General features: G+C 38.5%; 1 protein-coding gene across 5 annotated transcripts in view; it reads right to left on the bottom strand.

Moving 5' to 3' along the window:
* Positions 1–15663, bottom strand: part of FCRL1 (Fc receptor like 1) — a 46661-nt gene extending 30998 nt beyond the window's left edge. For 2 of the 5 annotated variants that reach the window (XR_011438674.1, XM_023640948.2), the window contains exons 1-2: positions 15519–15652; positions 2243–2263 (exon numbers count right to left, since the gene is read on the bottom strand). Coding sequence is in view for 2 of the 5 variants with exons in the window: in XM_023640948.2 (XP_023496716.1) it covers positions 2243–2263; positions 15519–15549 (52 nt within the window). In the remaining 3 variants the exon portion in view is untranslated. Of the gene's footprint in view, positions 1–203; positions 2264–15357; positions 15487–15518 lie in introns of those variants that run through there. The other 3 variants (XM_070266994.1, XM_023640949.2, XM_070266995.1) reach the window with 3 other exon arrangements.
* Between the last annotated feature and the right edge of the window lie 3276 nt (positions 15664–18939).

Below are 18939 nucleotides of genomic sequence, written 5' to 3'. Positions count from 1 at the left end.
TAAACACATATTCCAGGACAATGAGTCAGAGTTTCTGGTAAAGGTGCTTTGTGTTCTCAGAATTTGAAACAAGACTCAAAGAACCAGCCATTTGAACAGACAGACCACCCCTCACGTTACCCCCCCAAAGTGGGCTTTTCTGCTGACCCCTAGCACAGCCTGCCCCTGTGCAGCATCACCTCCTTCCACAAGGCAGCTCTTACCTTTGACTTGGTTCTTACTCTTTGAAGTTTCGATCCATGAACGAAAAAGACCTTTTTCGGACACAGTGCAGGGTTATTGATGACTGTCACTGGCGTTGGCATTGGACATGGTGAAGCTTGAAGTTTTAGGAAATGTGAATATATTTCATTCATCCTTGTTGTAAACTATATTGGTTATTTTCTTCTGTTCCCTTTCCTCTGACATCTCAGACCCATACTATCTCTTTCAAAGACAGAATCTGAGGACTGGAGAATCAATCAGTCTAGGAAAGACTTAAAGGAACTCAATTCCTTTGTTACTGTTTCTCATCTGCCCCTATTATTTCTATTCCCAGTGGAAGGAACAGGCATGCACTTGCCTGGACATGCCCTGCATCCGCACATTCTAAGTCACAGCTCCCCTGCTCTGAGACTCCTATACAAACCTCTGTAGAAGCCATGGTCATAAGAAGCAAATTCAGTCCATACCTTACTTCTCAGGGATGTATCCCTTTTTCGTCAAAGGGGCTCTTTTCTGTATGAATTAAAGATGAGCAAAGTTGTGTCCTGCTTTCATCTCATCTTCTTATTGGCCCCAATTGCAGAAGCCCATGAAACATCAAAGCCCTGGTAGTATTGACTCTTTGGGTATTTGTTTTTCCAACCCTCAGAGCCTCTGCTCTTTGGGAAATTTAAGAATTTTCTTAAGAAAACCTTTTTCTTTCTTCATCCGATGAAAAGGCTAAATTGGGATGCTTTACCCTGGAACTTTTAAGAAATCAATTCAACCATGGTAACAGAATGTTTGCTCTGTACTGAGGCATGGAATACCCTGCACATTAGTGTGACTTTATCTCCTTAGAAAACTGTAGTCCCCAGAAGACTGGGGAGCAGCTTTGGGGCTGAGCAAAGAAAGGAATAAAAAAATGCATTAGGCACTTGTAACCCACTCTTCTGAATGGGACTGGGGTGGAGTTGGACTAGGATACCACACAAGACAGTTTGCAAGGATCTAGAGCTTGGTCTTGCAGCCCAGAGTTTCTTTTAGATAATTTTCGGGCACAGAGACTATCTGGCAACTTACTAGCAGCAGAAGCGTTGTTACTTCATCCTGGATGTGACTTTAGGTTTCAGCTTAGGCTAGGATTGGACACATACAATTATAGGGTAAAAGCTGTTCCAGGCATAAGGCAACATGGCATTAACACAAGGCATGTGTTAGACTTGGACAAACATCAGGGAAGGAATCCAGAGGCTGAGTTGGTTCTAAATACCTCTGGTCATGGGAATTCCTAATCCTGTGTTCCCTAGTTGCACATGCAGCCTGTGTTCTTGAGGTCAAGGATAACCTCTTTTAACCCTATGGTTAGTATGTACAAGAGAGCAGTTCTACTATAGATTAGATTTAAACATGCTTTAGTGAAAGATTCCTTGTGGGGGGAAATTTCCTCCTCTTTTCATATGGTAAAACTAAGACTTTGAATCAGAATCAGAGCAATGAAGTAAGTTTGCAGAAGCCAGAGTCTGAGAGAAAGAAATTGCACTGGGGTAATGGTAGTGGCTGCAGAGCAGGGCTGAAAATAGAAAGGAGGCAGCAGTACCACTTTGTTTTGTGCATGGCCCAAGGATTGAGTGTAATGTTCTCCATGGATGTGTGACTTTGGCATTTCTTCCATCACTTCTGGTGGAGCACCCGGTTGGGAATACATAGAGGTCTTGAAGCCCCAGAGGCTGGGAAGGCAGAGATTCTTCTAACATCAGTCTTCTACACCCTCTGACTTCCTTGGACAAACAGCATCTTCCTCCGTAAGCTGGGATTTCCCAGAGGAAAGACTGTGATCTTGAGAAGGTCAGAGCAAGCGTGCTCCTGAGGTGAACAGGCACGTGTCAAGTACAGAAACTGGTGTGAACACAAGCAGCCCTGGCCCAAGGGAGCCACTGTCATTTGCATATCTCAGCAGCTGTCACCCGATGTCAGACAGCCATCCACAGGCCTTTTGCATTGGCTCAAGTGACAAGATACCCACAGACCGTGAAGAAGAAAGGGAAGTGCAACTCACCATTTGGTTCACAGAGTGGAGCTGGGAGAGAATTCAGCAGAGATCAGTACAGAGAAGCAAATCCCAAATGTACACAAAGTTTAACATCCCCAAGAGCTTTCCAAACAACACATCTACCTTCCCCATGCTCTCCCCACATCTCTCCCTCCCTCTCTCCTTTAGTCTTTCTCCCTCCTTTCCTCTCCAACTTTTCTTCTCTCCCTCCCTCCTTCTTTTTCTCTCCCTTCCTTCTTTCTCTCTGTTCTTTTTCCTACATTCCACATCACCCACAAAACAACACCTAGTTCATCTTTATGACCCTAAAGTACTTTCCAATAACTTTTCTAATCTATGGTTAAGAGGTGGTGCCTTTGTCCTATAACAACCTAGCAACTCCCCTCTCCAAGCCCCTGATTCTCATCCCCTCCTCTCAAAAGTCTTGATGATCCAACTCTAGACTGGCTGACTCATGGTAACAACAGTCAGGCAAGGACAGTGGAAGGGCTCATGCTCGAGACATGATGCCCCTTTATTTACCAACTTCAGGTCAAAGCAGATCTAGGTCCAGAGAAGTAATTCAGATTCCTGCGAAGATTCTCTTTAATCTCAAGGATTTGACCGTAATATTATGGCATAATTATCAAGAATGGAAAATTCTGGGGGAAATGCAGGCTCTGCAGCCAGATGGCATAGATTTGAGTCTTGGCACTTCCTCTTACAAGCTGTTATACCCTGGGAAAAATGCTTCATCTCTCTCTGCTTTAGTTTTCTTTTCTCTAAAATGGAGATAATTATTGACCTACTTCACAGAGTTTTTGTGAGGGTTAAATAAATTGATATCCATAAAACGCTCAGAATAGTGCCTGGAATTTATTTAGCATTCAATAAATATTATCTCATTATTATTATCTATTTTAGCCCATCTTTAGTCTAAGATGCCTGCTTTTTTTAGGTTAAATGCTTATTTGAATAATTAGTTCCTCAGGTAGGAGAAGGGAATCAATGGGGGCTAGCATTTATTCATTCACACAACAGACTATTTTGAGTGCTTACTATATCCCAGGCATTGCACATGGCACTGGGGTCACAGGAGTAAACGTGAACGACAGTCTTTGCTGTCAAGGAATTTACATTATAGTGGGAGTGAGCCAATTAAAAAATAATATATAACATGATTTCAGAGAGTGATCAGTGTTATAAGAGAAATAAAGCAGAGAAATGTTACAGAGTATCTTAGGATGATTTTGACTATTTAGATAGATGTCAATTGAGCAGAAACCTGAATGAAATTAGAAAGCAAGCCTTCTGAATATTTGAGAAAGAGCATCCTGGCAGAGAAAAGGCAATTGCAAAGACCTTGAGAAGGAATGAACTTGTCCAAGGAGGAATGAGAAGGCAAGTGCACCTGGAACTGACTAGGTTGGGGGACAGTGGTAGATACTGGTGCATTAGAAGTAGTCAGGAGGCAGCTGTGGAGGACTTTCTGGACTTGGTAACAGCTTTGGATTTCATTCTAGATATGATGGGGAGCTATGGACAATGCTGACAATTTATATTTGTAAAATCACTCAATGTTGTGAGAAAAACAGGCTATGGTCATGCAAGAGAAGCAGGGAGAACATTAGTGGGAATTTAGTCTGGAAGAGTGAGGATGATGGCTCAGGTTAGGCAGTACTGGTGCTGTGAAGCAGCCAGATTTCAGGATAAATTTCGAAAGGAGAATCAATAAGAATTACTTATGGATTGGATATAAAGTACAAAATAAAGAGAGGAATTAAGTATGATTCTTAGATTTTTGGTCTCTGCAACTGGAAGAATGATAGTGACATTTACAGAAATGGAGAAATCATGGGGATAAATAGGTTAAGTTTTGTGGTGGTGGTGGTACACGTGGAAGATCAAAAGATCTGTTTGGACATGTTGAGTTTAAGATGTTTGTTAGACAGCTGAATGGCAGCTAAATACATGAAAGGTGTTCAAAGGAGAGATGAAAGCTGGAGAAATAAGCATGAGTTTAAGCAGTTTAAGCTTAAAGTGGCATGTAAAGTGACTAAATTGTATAATTTTGGAGTGTGAGTATGGATAGAGAAGTGTAAGTATCAACCTTGGGAAAGTGAAACATTTGGAAGTCAGTAAAGCAGCAGGTATTGAGTTAGACAGGGAAACAGCAGAATATGATGTTCCAAAGCCAAGTGAAAAAGTATTTCAGGAGGAAAGAGTGATCAACCATGTCAAATACCCCTGAGAGGTTAAAAAAGATGAGAAATGGAAATTAAATCCTGGATGGGGCAACATGGAGGTGGTTGATGATATTAGCAAGAGCAGTTTCAATGGAGTGGTGGAGATGAAAGATTAATTGAAGTGGGCTCAAGGAAAGATGAGGAAGAACCACAAGGACCTAGAACAGTTTAACAGCAGTTAGGAATGGGGGAGAATTCTATATATAACTAAGATATATGACTAAGAGCTGATTCTCTGAAAAGATAAACAAAATTGACAAACCCTTAGCTAGACTCACCAAGAAAAAAACAGAGAAGCCTCAAACAAATAAAATCAGAAATGCAAGAGGAGAAATTACAACGGACACCTCAGAAATACAAAAGATAATAAGAGAATACTATGAAAAGCTATATGCCAACAAATTGGATAATCTAGAAGAAATGGATAAATTCTTAGAAACATACAACCTTCCAAAACTGGACTAAGAAGAGGTAGAGAATTTGAATAGACCAATGACCAATAAGGAGATTGAAAGAGCAATCAAAAACCTCACCAAAAATAAAAGTCCAACACCAGATGGGTTCCCTGGTGAATTCTACCAAACATTCGAAGAAGACTTAATACCTATTTTTGTCAAACTCATCCAAAAAATTGAAGAGGAGCCATTCTATGAAGCCAACATTATCCTGATACCAAAACCAGACAAGGACAACACAAAAAAAGAAAATTACAGGCCAATATCACTGATGAGCATCAATGCAAAAATCCTCAACAAAATACCAGCAAATGGAATACAACAATACATTAAAAAGATCATACATCATGATCAAATGGGTTTTATTCCAGGGATGCAGGGATGGTTCAACATCTGCAAATCTATCAACGTGATACACTACATTAACAAAACAAAGAATAAAAATCACATGATCATCTCAATAGATGCAGAAAAGGCATTTGACAAGATACAGCATCCATTTATGATAAAAACTCTAAATAAAATGGGTATAGAAGGAAAATATCTCAACATAATAGAGGCCATATATGACAAACCCACAGTTAATATCATACTCAACAGAGAAAAACTGAAAGCTATCCCTCTAAGAACAGGAACCAGACAAGGATGCCCACTGTCACCACTCTCATTTAACATAGTATTGGAAGTCCTAGCCAGTGCAATCAGGCAAGAAAAAGAAATAAAAGGGATCCAAATTGGAAAAGAAGAAGTAAAACTGTCACTCTTTGCAGATTACATAATTTTATATATAGAAAACCCTAAAGAATCCACTAAAAACCTTTTAGAAATAATAAATGAACACAGTCAAGTCACAGGATACAAAATCAACACACAAAAATCAGTTGCGTTTCTATACACTAACAACAAAGTAGCAGAAAGAGAAATTAAGAATACAATCCCATTTACAATTGCAACAAAAAGAATAAAATACCTAGGAATAAACTTAGCCAAAGAGGTGAAAGATCTGTACACCAAAAACTATAAAACATTGTTGAAAGAAATAGAAGACACAAAGAAATGAAAAGATATGCTGTGCTCTTGGATTGGCAGAATTAACATCATTAAAATGTCCATACTTCCTAAAGCAATCTATAGATTCAATGCAATCCCTATCAAAGTTCCAACAACATTTTTCACAGCTATAGAACAAAGAATCCTAAAATTTATATAGAACAACAAAAGACCCTGAATAGCCAAAGTATTCCTGAGCAAAAAGAACAAAGCTGGAACTATCATACTTTCTGATTTAAAAATATACCACAAATCCATAGTAACCAAAACAGCATGGTATTGGCACAAAAACAGACACACAGGTCAATGGAACAGAATCAAGAGCCCAGAAATAAACCCACACATTTATGGACAGCTAATACTCAACAAGGGAGCCAAGAACATACAATGGAGAAAGGAGAGTCTCTTCAATAAACGGTGTTGGGAAAACTGGACAGCTACATGCAAAAGAATGAAAGTAGACCATTCCCTTACACCATGCACAAAAATCAACTCAAAATGGGTTAAAGACTTGAATTTAAGACCTGAAACCATGAAACTTCTAGAAGAAAACAGAAGCAGTACATTCTGTGACATCAGTCTGAGCAGCATATTTTCAAGTACCACGTCTGACAGGACAAGGGAAAAAGAAGAAAAAATGAACAAATGGGACTACATCAAACTAAAAACCTTCTACACAGCAAAGGAAACCATCAACAAAATGAAAAGACAACCTAACAAGTGGGAGAAGATATTTGCAAACTATATATCAAATAAGGGGTTAATATCCAAAATACACAAAGAACGCATACATCTCAACAACAACAAAAAACAAAAACCCAATTAAAAAATGGGCAAAAGATCTGAACAGAGATTTCTTCAAAGAAGATATACAGATGGCTAACAGGTATATGCTTAACATCATTAGCTATTAGGGAAATGCAAATCAATACTACAATGAGGTATCACCTCACTCCAATCAGAATAGCTATAATTAACAAGACAGGAAACAACAAGTGTTGGAGAGGATGTGGAGAGAAGGAAATCCTCGTACATTGCTAGTGGGAGTGAAAACTTGTGCAGCAACTATGGAAAGCAGTATGGAGTATCCTCACAAAATTAAGAGTAGATCTACCATATGATCCAGCTATCCCACTGTTGGATATTTACCAAAAAACTTGCAAACACAAATGCATAAAGATACATGCACCCCTATGTTCATTGCAGCATATTCCCAATAGCCAAGACTTGGAAGCAACCTAGGTCCCCATCAAGGGATGAATGGATAAAGAAGATGTGGTATATATACACAATGGAATACTACTCAGCCATAAGAAGGGATGAAATCCGGCCATTTGTGACAACATGGATGGATCTTGAGGATAATACGCTGAGTGAAATTAGTCAGAGGGAGAAAGTCAAATACCATATGATCTCACTCATAAGTAGAAGATAAAAACAATGACAAGCAAACACATAGCAATGGAGATTGGATTGGTGGTTACCATAGGGGAAGCGGGGAGGGATATGGGCAAATGTGTCATTAAGCTCACATGTGAGGTGATGGACTATAATTAGTTTTTGGGTGGTGAACATGATGTAATCTACACAGAATTTGAAATATATTACGATGTACATCTGAAAGCTATATAGTGTTATAATCCAAAGTTACTGCAATAAAATAAATTTAAAAAAAAAGAAATTGAGGACATGAGGAAATGTTTGAAGTGATGGAAATGTTCTGTTTTTTTATTGTGTTAGTGGTCACATTGATATCGACTCTGATATCAGTTTCCCCACATTAAACCCAGCATATATGAGGTTAGAACCAAAACACTCTTTCTCTGCTTACTCTCTGGCTTCCTGGCTCCAGAATCCACTATCCTCTGTGGAGACAGACATCACCAAGGACAAGCACCTGCATTCACTATCTCCTCCCTGGCAAGGAGATACAGGCTGGTGGGAAAGCTGCTGACCAGCAAGGTCCCAGGCTCCCTCCTCTCTGCAAGGAGTCTTAAGGCCAAAGACAGGCAGGCGGGAAAACTGGCCAGCAAGGCCATATGCTCCCCCTCCCCTACCTGAAACCCCAAATAAAAACCCTTCCTTTTAGCTTTTCAGGGAGTTTGGGATTTCAGCGTTAGCTGCCCTCTCTCCTTGCTCAGCGCTGTGCAATAATAAAATTTCTACTTTCTTCCACTAAGTGTCAGGTCCTTGCTCACTTGGAAAGATCTGCATGGCGGATCTTCATTTGTTGGGTGTCCCCCGAGTGTAGGACATGGACTAAGCTGGGACTGGAAGCACTTTGATTTTTGGTTTTGGTCTTTGTTTTGGCTTCCGTTTGTGGCCCAGGGCTTTTGGGAAAGTGTGCTTGTTTGGTATTTGTTGCTGTCTGTTTGTCTTTCCTTTTAAAAGTATTAACATGGGAGGTGCCACATCTATTCCACCTAAGAGCCCCTTGGGAAAACTTTGGCTAACTGGTCGACCTATAGTTATAACCCAATGTCTAAAGAGGGAGATTTCCTTTTGTAACACCATGTGGCCACAATATTCTTTAGACTCTGGAGGAAAAAAAAAAGGTCAAACAATGGATCCTTAAGCTGGGAAACTTTTTAGAGAGCTCTTATGATAAACAGCTGTTTTATTGGTACCTATGAAAAGACCAAATTAAAAGGAAACTATAATGACTAGTCTTAAGAACTTAATCAAACTTGGGGTCTCAGCTTCTTCTCGTGGTCTTACAGATGCTAATGAAGACATTAAGTTAACAAAGAGAAATCAGAAAGGGAAGAGTCACAGGACTCATCCCAATGGGATAAATGGAACAGACGTGAATAAAGTTAAAACAAAGGTTTTAATAAAACACTGCCTAAGGTTGAATGGGCTAAAGGGACCCCCGTATTGGCTCCCCAACATTAAAGGACATCAGACAAGCCTGTTCTTTCTTTGTTTTTTTTCAGTAATTTATGACTCTTTTATTTTCCACTGTATTTGTGGATATTTCCCTGTTATCATTTCTAATGTGAGCTATTTGTGTTGTTTTTCTCTCTTTTCTTTTTTGCTTTGAATTGGTTAGCCAATGATTTATCTAATTCATCACTTTTCACAAGTAAATTGTTCTTTATTTTATTTTGAGTTTTATTTTTTTCGGATATACATCATATTTCAAATTCTGGATAGATTGCATCATGTTCACCACCTGAACACTAATTATAGTCCATCCCCTCACATGTGACCCTAATCACCCCTTTTGCCCTCCCCACTCCCTCCTTCCCCAATGGTAACCACCAGTTCAATCTCCAGTGCTATGTGGTGTGTTTTTTTTGTCATTTTTATCTTCTACTTATGAGTGAGATCATATGGTATTTGACTTTCTCCCTCTGTCTTATTTCACTCAGCGTAATACCCTCAAGGTCCATCCATGTTGTCACAAATGGCTGGATTTCGTCATTTCTTATGGCTGAGTAGTAGTCCATCGTGTATAAATACCACATCTTCTTTATCCATTCGTCCCTTGATGGGCGCCTAGGTTGCTTCCAAGTCTTGGCTATTGTATATAATGTCGCAATGAACATAGGGGTGCAAGTATCTTTATGCCTTTGTGTTTTCAAGCTCTTTGGATAAATACCCAGCAGTGGAATAGCTGAATCATATGGTAGATCTATCCTTAATTTTCTGAGGATACTCCAAACTGCAGATAAGCCTGTTCTACTTACCGCAGTTTGAAAAAATTTAAAAGGTCAGGAGGCAAAAATCAGAGAGGAAAACCTGACCAACGATTGTTTGGGGCAACAGTTAGGCTACTAATGTTAATAAGGCTATAAATATTAAAGTGTTTAAGCTAATATTACATGAAGAGGTTATGTCAACTTTGCCTGAATGTTTGCTTTGGGAATAAATGTTATGTCTAACTGGGAATGCTTCCCCTACACAATATTGTAATACCAAAACTTGTTAATGGAATTCTAATGTAAGTTATAATTAAAAGTATAAGAGTTAGTAAAATTAAAAGTTTTGTAAAAATTGATATACTTAAGTGGGCCAATTTCAGTTCACACTAACTGATATATGCAATTGGAAAAGCCAGCTGCAACAACAGGGAGCCTGTTTGAATCTTTTGAGACTTCTAAATAAAATTAGAAATACTTTACTACCTCTTTAAGAAAAAATAATTACATAATTAAACATGCCAGCAGCTAAACCCAAATCTACTGCTTTTGTCTACTCTCTTGCTGAGCTTCCCAGCAAGCTGAACTTCTCTTCAACTCCCCCAAAATTCCTGCTCCAAAATTAAACAAGTAAAAATAGGTAAACTTTTGAGATAATTAGAAATTGCAACGGTCATTCTGGGAAACCTCTGTTTCAGAGAAGAGAGGATTCAAAATCTCTCATAATGAAATGCAGTCTTCAATTAATATGCAAAAGCTTTTAAGAGCCAAAGTTATTTAACATGATATAAAATGATTGATGAATGAAAGCCTGTTTAATTTTGCTGGTTTGATTTAAAATAGAGATGTCCTCAAAGTTATCAGCATTGGCTGTGATGCAGACATACAGCCTGGGTTTACTGCTCAAATGAGCTCATGTCATGTCTGTTACAAAATTTATCAGCAAAACTAATAACTCAGTATAATAGCTAATTTTGTTTAATGTCTCATGAGATTTTTGTAGATGATCTAAATATAATTGCTAAAGACAGGTAAACTAAATAAATACAAAAGGATAAAAGTTTTTGGAAAAACTTTTCAATGATAATTATATGTATTATGATGTATGTACTTAAAACAACTGAGGATGATAGTTAACTGCTGTAATGTCACATGAAGTTTTAAAGAGTAATTTTTAAAACTGGGTAAGAGTTTTAAGTACAATAATTATGTTTTATAGTCTGTATACTTAAAAAATAGCTTCCAAAATCTTTTTATAAACTTAAACTTTATAGTTTTACTAAGTTAAGTTAAATAATAACAGTTTATTGGGTATCTAGGTCATTTCCACATAAGATACAATATTAAAGGTTAACTACTAAGCACATATTTGTCTGGCTTTGGTTTCTCATGTCAAAGAAACTATAAATGTGCTTAGGTTTATTGATAAACATGTTTTATGTATGCTGAGAAATTTTCTATGAGAAAACATATATTTCTAAAAGGTCTGTATACAAAGAAAGTAAAAGATACGTTTTCAGTAAAAAGGTATAAAGAATAGAAATATTTTTGTTTCTTGAGTTGAGAAGGATAAATTTGTCCTAAAGTACTGGGACAAATTCTGAATGTAAACGAAGTAACCAAAGGTTTGTAAAAGTAAAGCCCTAAAGAGTTTTATGTCTGGTCAAGTTCGCTAAGATTAAAGTAAATCCAATGAAGTAAATAAATTTATAAGTCAAAAGTCGACTGGTACAAAATTAAAATTTGGTCTCCTCTTTCTTAAAAAGATAATTTTCCTAAACTTTTAATCTGCTCTTGATAAAAAAATTATTAAAAAAAGTTTTTTTTACTATTTTAACTCTGTTTCCCCTTGACTGTTTCTGTTATGACTTTGAATGGATACCTGAACACGGTTTCGCAGTGAACCTGGTTTCCTATCTGAACAAATGTTTTAAAGCTTTTAATATTTTTGACAAGCTTCCCCGCACACATAAATATTCAAGTCCTGAGTAAAAACTCTCTTTTGAACCGGAAGTAGAGGGAGGGTTTCTTTGGGGATTTTCAGAGGGCCCATGGGACTTCTTAGAGAAATTTGCTTTCTTCCTATAAGAAAAATGCTAAACTAAAAAGGCTTATTTTGTATGTTAAATTACATAAGAAGCATTGTCAATTAAGTAATGATAAACTTTTTAAAATGGTATTATGTAAATGAGTTTTATTGATATAAGTATTTTAAAAGTTATCTGATCTGATTGTCAGTCATAATTCTGGTTATTATCTCAAAATGTTGTATATCACAGAGATGGTCAAATACCTTTGTCAATTACCACTTCTGAATGTTTTGTTATTTACAGACAGCTGCTGTTTTACTTTGATGTTTTTGTAAATATGTTTCATCTTTAGGGAAATTCATAGAAAGGACTCTGGCGCTTACTCTAGAGTACAGGTTTTAATAAACGTTCAGATTGTAAAACTAAACAGGGTAGAAATTACAGAACTCCAACAGAAAAACTGATGACCTCACAAACTGCTGACAGAAGATTAAGATCAAGAACCAATTACATGGGACAGAATAAACTGATAGGGATGATTACAACTTTTACGGCTTTTTACTTAAGATATTGCTGATTTTTGATGTTTTGTTTTTTTCAGATTTAAGAAAGCCTTTTTCTCTATTCTCTTAAGGAACTATGACTTATAGCAATTTGTAAACAAAATTGAAACATTTATCTTTTTCTCCCTATCTGAACCCTCTAAAACGTAAAAACTCCTGATAAGTAAGTATTCTTATTCTCATGGCAATATGGTTGTTTGCAAAAGTCCAATAAGAATCTGTTCTTCTTATAACAGGATACAATTGGAAACACTGGTTATAACACCAAGGCTTTGACTTGAACATCATATTTGAGAAAAACACACAAGCTCGGATATGACTAGGCAGCTTTTGAGGAATGAAGGTTGACATCCTGGAATAAAGCCACTTGGAAATATTGGCCTGGTACCTTGCTTATGGATTCAGTGACCTGGTAAGGTTGAGCAAAGAATCTTGCTCCCTCTGGCAGGCACAAGGAACCTCAATATTTTGGGGAACCTCACAAAGAGAGGAATTCACCCAAATCTGTAGGTACCAAAGGCAGAATCTGATGACAGGTCCTTCGCTTGGCTTTCCTTGAGAGGCTTTTAAAGTTCAACCTGAGATTCTTTATAAGGTCCCAGCAAAGCAGATTTAAAAGAGCCTATATAATCAATTACTATTCTTGCTGTACTTATGTAAATAATTATGAAAAATCTATTAAAACTAGACTTATTTTGCAAACCAGTTAGTCTTAATTTGGCTATGTCTAGTGAAATTGAGGGTGATTTTAGAGAGGAAGGTTATGTTTCCATAGAAAGTATAATATACGCTTATAGATATTGGATTTTAGTTCTTTTAATTGTCTGAAATTTTTGTTTTACATCTGTTAACTGGAATGGATCTTGAATTCTTCCAGTCTCCTGAAATATCTGGCTACAAACCTCCAAACTAACATTTTCAGGATTTTTTCCCAACATTTTCATCTGGAATCATTGAAAACTAAATCTCCTCTTTTTCTTGAAGCCTTGCAAACTGAAGCTGGAGGACCTAATACAAACTTAAGAGAGATTCATGTCTACTGCTGTGTAAGCCACTCAAAAAGCTACCTGAGTGCCTGATGACACCATGAAAAACATTTCAAACTGCAACAGATGCTTCAACCCTGACTTCTAGGAATCTTGATTGACTGCCCCCTGGGCTCAGAAACTGGTTTATGATTTTCTCCAACCATTAACCTTGTTTTTCTCTTTATTTTTCTCTAGAAAAATTTCTTATTAAATATCTGGCTACTTACATCACACAGGCCTAACTTCAGGAGCCCACCAGCATCACTGCCTTATTAAAAGACTGGTTCAGTAAGATGAAACAACCTACGCCCCATTTCAACAGGAAGTAGCTGGATCAGTCACCACCCCAAATCCCTCAAGATTGAGGGATGGACATAAAATAAGGGGGAGTTGATACAAACTCTGATATCAGTTTCCCCACATTAAACCCAGCAAATATGAGGTTAGAACCAAAGCACTCTTTCTCTGCTTACTCTTTGGCTTCCTGGCTCCAGAATCCACTATCCTCCATGGAGATAGATACCACCAAGGACAAGCACCTGCATCCACTATCTCCTCCCTACCAAGGAGATACAGGCTGGTGGGAAAGCTGCTGACCAGCAAGGTCCCAGGCTCCCTCCTCTCTGCAAGGAGTCTTAAGGCCAAAGACAGGCTGATGGGAAAACTCTGGCCAGCAAGGCCATATACTACCCCTACCCTACCTAAAACCCCAAATAAAAACCCTTCCTTTTAGCTGTTCAGGGAGTTTGGGATTTCAGCGTTAGCTGCCCTCTCTCCTTGCTCAGCGCTGTGCAATAATAAAGTTCCTACTTTCTTCCACTACACCCAGTGTCAGAGATTGGCTTGCTGTGCAACAAGTGAGCAAACTCACTTCAGGTTCGATGTCAACATAACCCTAAATCTTTGTCAAAATCATAGATGGTGTATCAAAAAAGTGAATGCTACTATCATTTAAGGTAAAATGAATTTTAAAAAGAAAGGATGGGACGAGGTGAAGTAAAGATAGCAACTCGCTGAAAACTTTATGAAAGGAGACAGAGAAATGGTGCAGTAAATACAGAGACCATCAGGTCGCATTGCTATTACTTTAAGATAAAAGATACTGTAGAATGTTTGTATATTTAGGGAATGGGGAATGGAGAAATCTTTTGGTGATGGAGCAAAGTTTTTGAGAAAGCAAGAGAGTCTGAGACCCAATGTACACGTGTAGAATTCTGTCTTTGATAGGATGAGAGAAAATATATTCATGGTAGGGGGAGAAAAGGCAGGGCATGAGGATGTAAACGTAGGTGGGTTGGTAGACATGACAATAGAAAGATGCGGAAATTTTCTTCTGATCACTTTTATTTTCTCAGTGAAATATGAAGCAAGATTATAAATTGAGAGTAAGAAGGGAGAAGTTTGGAAAAAAAAGAAGGTATGAAATAGTAATCATCAAGAATGGGAGAGCATTGACTATGAAAATGTAGGAGGATTCCCTGGTACTGCTGATGGTCATCTGAGATTTGCGGTCTTACATGTTACCAGAGATAAGTCAACAGGATTGGGCTTTTTGTTTAAAGTCACGTTCAGCTGCTTAGACACAGGTATGAAGCATGCAGAAGAGTGTGTTAATCAGGAAAGTGCTATGGAGGAAGAGAAACGACGGTCTATCCAAGGGAGTATTGTGATGGACTACAGAATCTAAGCTGAGTACTGTGAGAAGTGAGGACATGGAGTGTAGTAACTGACAATGGAAAAGTAATCCTGGGGACTCGAAGACATGTTGGAAATGGAGAGTTAGAGAAAGTAAGCTGAAAATACAATACAGTTGTGGGGGCGAGGGCAGGGTGGGGATGCTGAAAACAAAGATTTTGAAAGTCGGGCAGTTGTTAGTGTTGATAAATTCTAGGGTTAGATGGTAGGAATGGGGAGGTCCAGGAGGGATAAAGGGAAATAATATTGATAGTAGGAAGGACAAGGAACTAAGAGGGCAATTTGTTGTATGATTTATCTCTGTGGCTATTGAAAACGCCAAGAATAAAGACAGAATTAATATTGGAAAGAAAGACAGACAGTGAACACTTCCTATGAGATAAAAACTGAAATGATAGTTTTCTTCAAAAATCTGTCTTTCCAATATTTACCACTTTCTTGCTGACTCTGAGCTCTCAGTTGGAAGTAGACATCTCAGCATCCCTGAGCATCACCAGGCAGAAACTTAGTCCCGAGAAGTCTCACAGCTCTTCAGTAGGCAGAGCCCCCAGAGTTTGAAATCCCATACCCTGCTCTGAGCTGTCCTACTCACCACAGATCAACAGCAAGAGCCTCAGCAGCATGAGGACCAGGTCAGGGCTGCAACTGGAGATGTTCTCTCATCAAAAGAACAATTCACCTCATAGTCAAGAAATGATGGTTTGTCAGATGTTTGCGGAAGTCAGGATCGGAAGTCACTCTGCAGCACAAGTTTCCAGAAATAGAAAAAGGAACAAGAGTCTTCAGATGGCCAATCTCTATTTCCTCTCCTGTGAAGGCTGACAAATGAAAAGTGCTCCATTTTACAGATTGGTTCAATTTCCACAACTTCAAGATAATACATCAGGTCCTTCTTCAAGAACTCAGGTATCTCAAAGGAAGTTTCTCAAAGGCAGATTTTGACTTTGATGAGAGTGTCACCAGGCTATAGTCCCACTGAAATTCAAATGGCATGCGTTTCATATTTGATAAGGATATCTCCTGGACTATATCTAATCAGCACATCCTTTTGTTTCTCAGCAGCCTCTATTGTAGTCACACTATGCAAACATGTTATTAAGCCAGGGACTGACAGGCTGTCACCCATGTTATGTGTAGTGTCTGACAGTTGTTGCACATGACAATTTTTACAGAGTCAAGCTATTAGTGAGTTGAAGTTTCACAGTTCACCAATAAGTGAGCATGAAACGGCTGAAAAACAAAATCACAGGAAATCACAATCTGCAAGATATTTGAAAATGAAAACAGGAAACAGGTATATGCAAATTAGCTTCTGGGCGTTTGGGGAGAGTTCACCATTATTACTAACTCTGGCATTTGTGATATTGCTTCTGCCTTCCCCCAAAATCAGGATATCTATAATTTCTCCCATTGCTTCCTTTAGCACATTGGGACTATCAGTTCCTGGCACTTGAAGTCTGTATGTAATTCAGATTATGGATTAGAGGAGAATAAGTCATCTTAATTTTCAATATTTCTTGAATCTTTGAGTATCTAAGATTAAAAAGAAACAGACAACGTGTGGAAGCTAAGCTTTAAGAGACACAGGAAGATGCTATTCAGTAATGATATCCAAGTCCAGATATCAGGTCCAAAGAGGAAGATTGAAAAAAGAAACAAGTGGTAAGTGATGTGCAAAACTGGAGGGAAGAGGGAGCAGTGTCAGGAACCATGCAGAAAATTCAATGAGAAATGTGGAGCCTCTACATCCAGGGTGTATAGCTATGTTTTTGCGTATACTATGCAATGTGTACAGCTATGTTTGTGCTATTTCACACCTCTTTCCTGTATGTATGCATGTGCCTGCACAATTTCTTCAGATCAAAATATCTCTCCCCTCCTTCCCTATGGGTTTAAAGGCTGTGCATCATTTGTTAAGCTCTCACATTTTTATTTTCATAACATAATAATTAATACATACATGCTAAGAAATGTAACATGCATACAAATTATGAAATGCTGTGATGAAATAAAAAACCAGGAACCCACCTACCAAGGTTCTAATGAGGTAAATGGGGATAAGTTCTGATTCAGGAGGCGGTGAGTGAAAGGGTACACTACTGGAGAGGAGAGAGATGTGAAAAGAATTTGTGACTGGGGTCCAAACTCAGGTTAAGAATTTTCACGAGACAATGGATCTGGAGCTTCTATTGGGAAATCAGCACCTTTTGCTCCATGGAGTAGTGGTGAAGGTACAAAGGTGATCCAAACTCAGATGCAAGTGTTTGGAGAAAGAAGTAGCACACCACAATGCAGAGGAAAAAGATCTACAATGCTCCCTGGCCATATCTAACAAGATGAAACTTGCCTTCTGTAGGGAAAGCTGAGATGGTTAACTTTATGCATCAATTTGCCTGGGCCACAGTGCCCAGGTATGTGGTCAAAGGAGGAATCTTTACTCCAATATACTAGGGATGAAGAAAATGTAGCCCATAGAACAGAAGAAACTTGTTTCGAGTCACTGTAATAGATTGGATTACTGCTTCCCACTATCGGCTCCCTTCTTAGAATTATACGTGCTTTCTCATTATCAGATGACTTGCTCAAGCATCGTTTGGGAAAAGTGGATGTTCCTGATTCACTGGCTTTTAGCTTTGTTATGTGAGATGCTTTGGCAAATGAGAGCAAAGAGTACAAGGCATTTGCTGCATCAGTAGACTCCTCATTGCAGTTGCATGGTTTAGCTTGGCTGCTCTTTCAACTCACTTCCCAGAATGAGAAGACAGAGGAAATTTGAACCCAGCCCAGCCTAGAGCCAAGCCCAGCTGAGCCCAACAAAACCTCAACTGACCTGCAGCCCTCAATTAACCTGGGTAAGAAATAAAAGTTTACATTGTAAGACATCGGATATTAATGTGGTTTGTTACCACAGCAAAAGCTAACACAGTTACACAACAGATTTGTGGCTGGGTACTAACATGCATTATCGCTTTGATTTCACCTTCAAATTAACGTTATTCATTTACTTATTCGATCTCTGCTATGGGCTGTTAGGGATACACATCCTCTACTACTCATGTTTCCATAAAAGGGAGAGATTTTCTCTCCATAACTGAGGAAGAAAATTATCAGAGATGTGACTTATTTGACTGATAAATTTAGGAGAAGCAACTGAGCACGCTTGGCTTGGTGCTACCTGGGTTCTCTCTTTGAGCTGCCAGGCCTCAGCCTGCTCTAATCTTCCATCATCCATACAAAAGGTGTCTATCCCTGCTTCAGAGGCTGGTGGTTGTCCAGATGCCTGTGACCAGGATGGTAAATACGCCTAGCGTAGCAGTGAGTTAGAACCCACTTAGGTCACACAGCTAAGACACTTCCTTCAGAGTGATTTTTATTGATGAGAAGGCTGAAATTTGAGCCCTTCCGCATGACTCCTGTTGCTGTCAATTTTTTCTGAACTTGGATAAGTCAGAAAGGAGTGTTACTTGTTGGTCTCCGAAAATGGCAATATGTACCATGCACTGTACTGCATGTTGAGTATACAGAGATGAAAAACACATGTCCCTTAAGTGCCAAGAATTCACAGAACAGTAGAGAGGAAAGCTATGTAAGCAAACAAAATACAGGGAGATGTGATGAGCATGATGACTGAAATAATCAAAGTATGGAAGTAACATAGAGGAGAATCTAAATGAACTTATAGCAGGAAAGGGAAGGGGGATGGGAATTGAGCAAGGCTTTCCAGAAATGTGACGTCTGAACTGACTTTCCAAGGATGAATAGGAGTTCAGCTAGCTGTCTAGGTAGGGAAGAACATTCTAAACAGAGCAAAGAGAGTGTGCGAAACCATAAAAGTCATGAAATAGTGAGGCATTTTGTGGAGGTATTTGCAGTTTGATGTTGGAACAAAATATGAGGAAGTACTGACACAGAATGAGACCGAAGAGACACAGATAAAGGATAAATGATGAAAGACTTTATATGCTCTACTGAGAATTTGGGAATGTATGCTTCAGAGAGTGAATTGGGCCAAG

Source organism: Equus caballus, chromosome 5 (assembly GCF_041296265.1).
Source record: "Equus caballus isolate H_3958 breed thoroughbred chromosome 5, TB-T2T, whole genome shotgun sequence".
NCBI classification, from domain to species: domain Eukaryota; kingdom Metazoa; phylum Chordata; class Mammalia; order Perissodactyla; family Equidae; genus Equus; species Equus caballus.
Note: the sequence above shows the minus strand (reverse complement) of the source record. Positions and strands in the feature narration are given on the sequence as shown.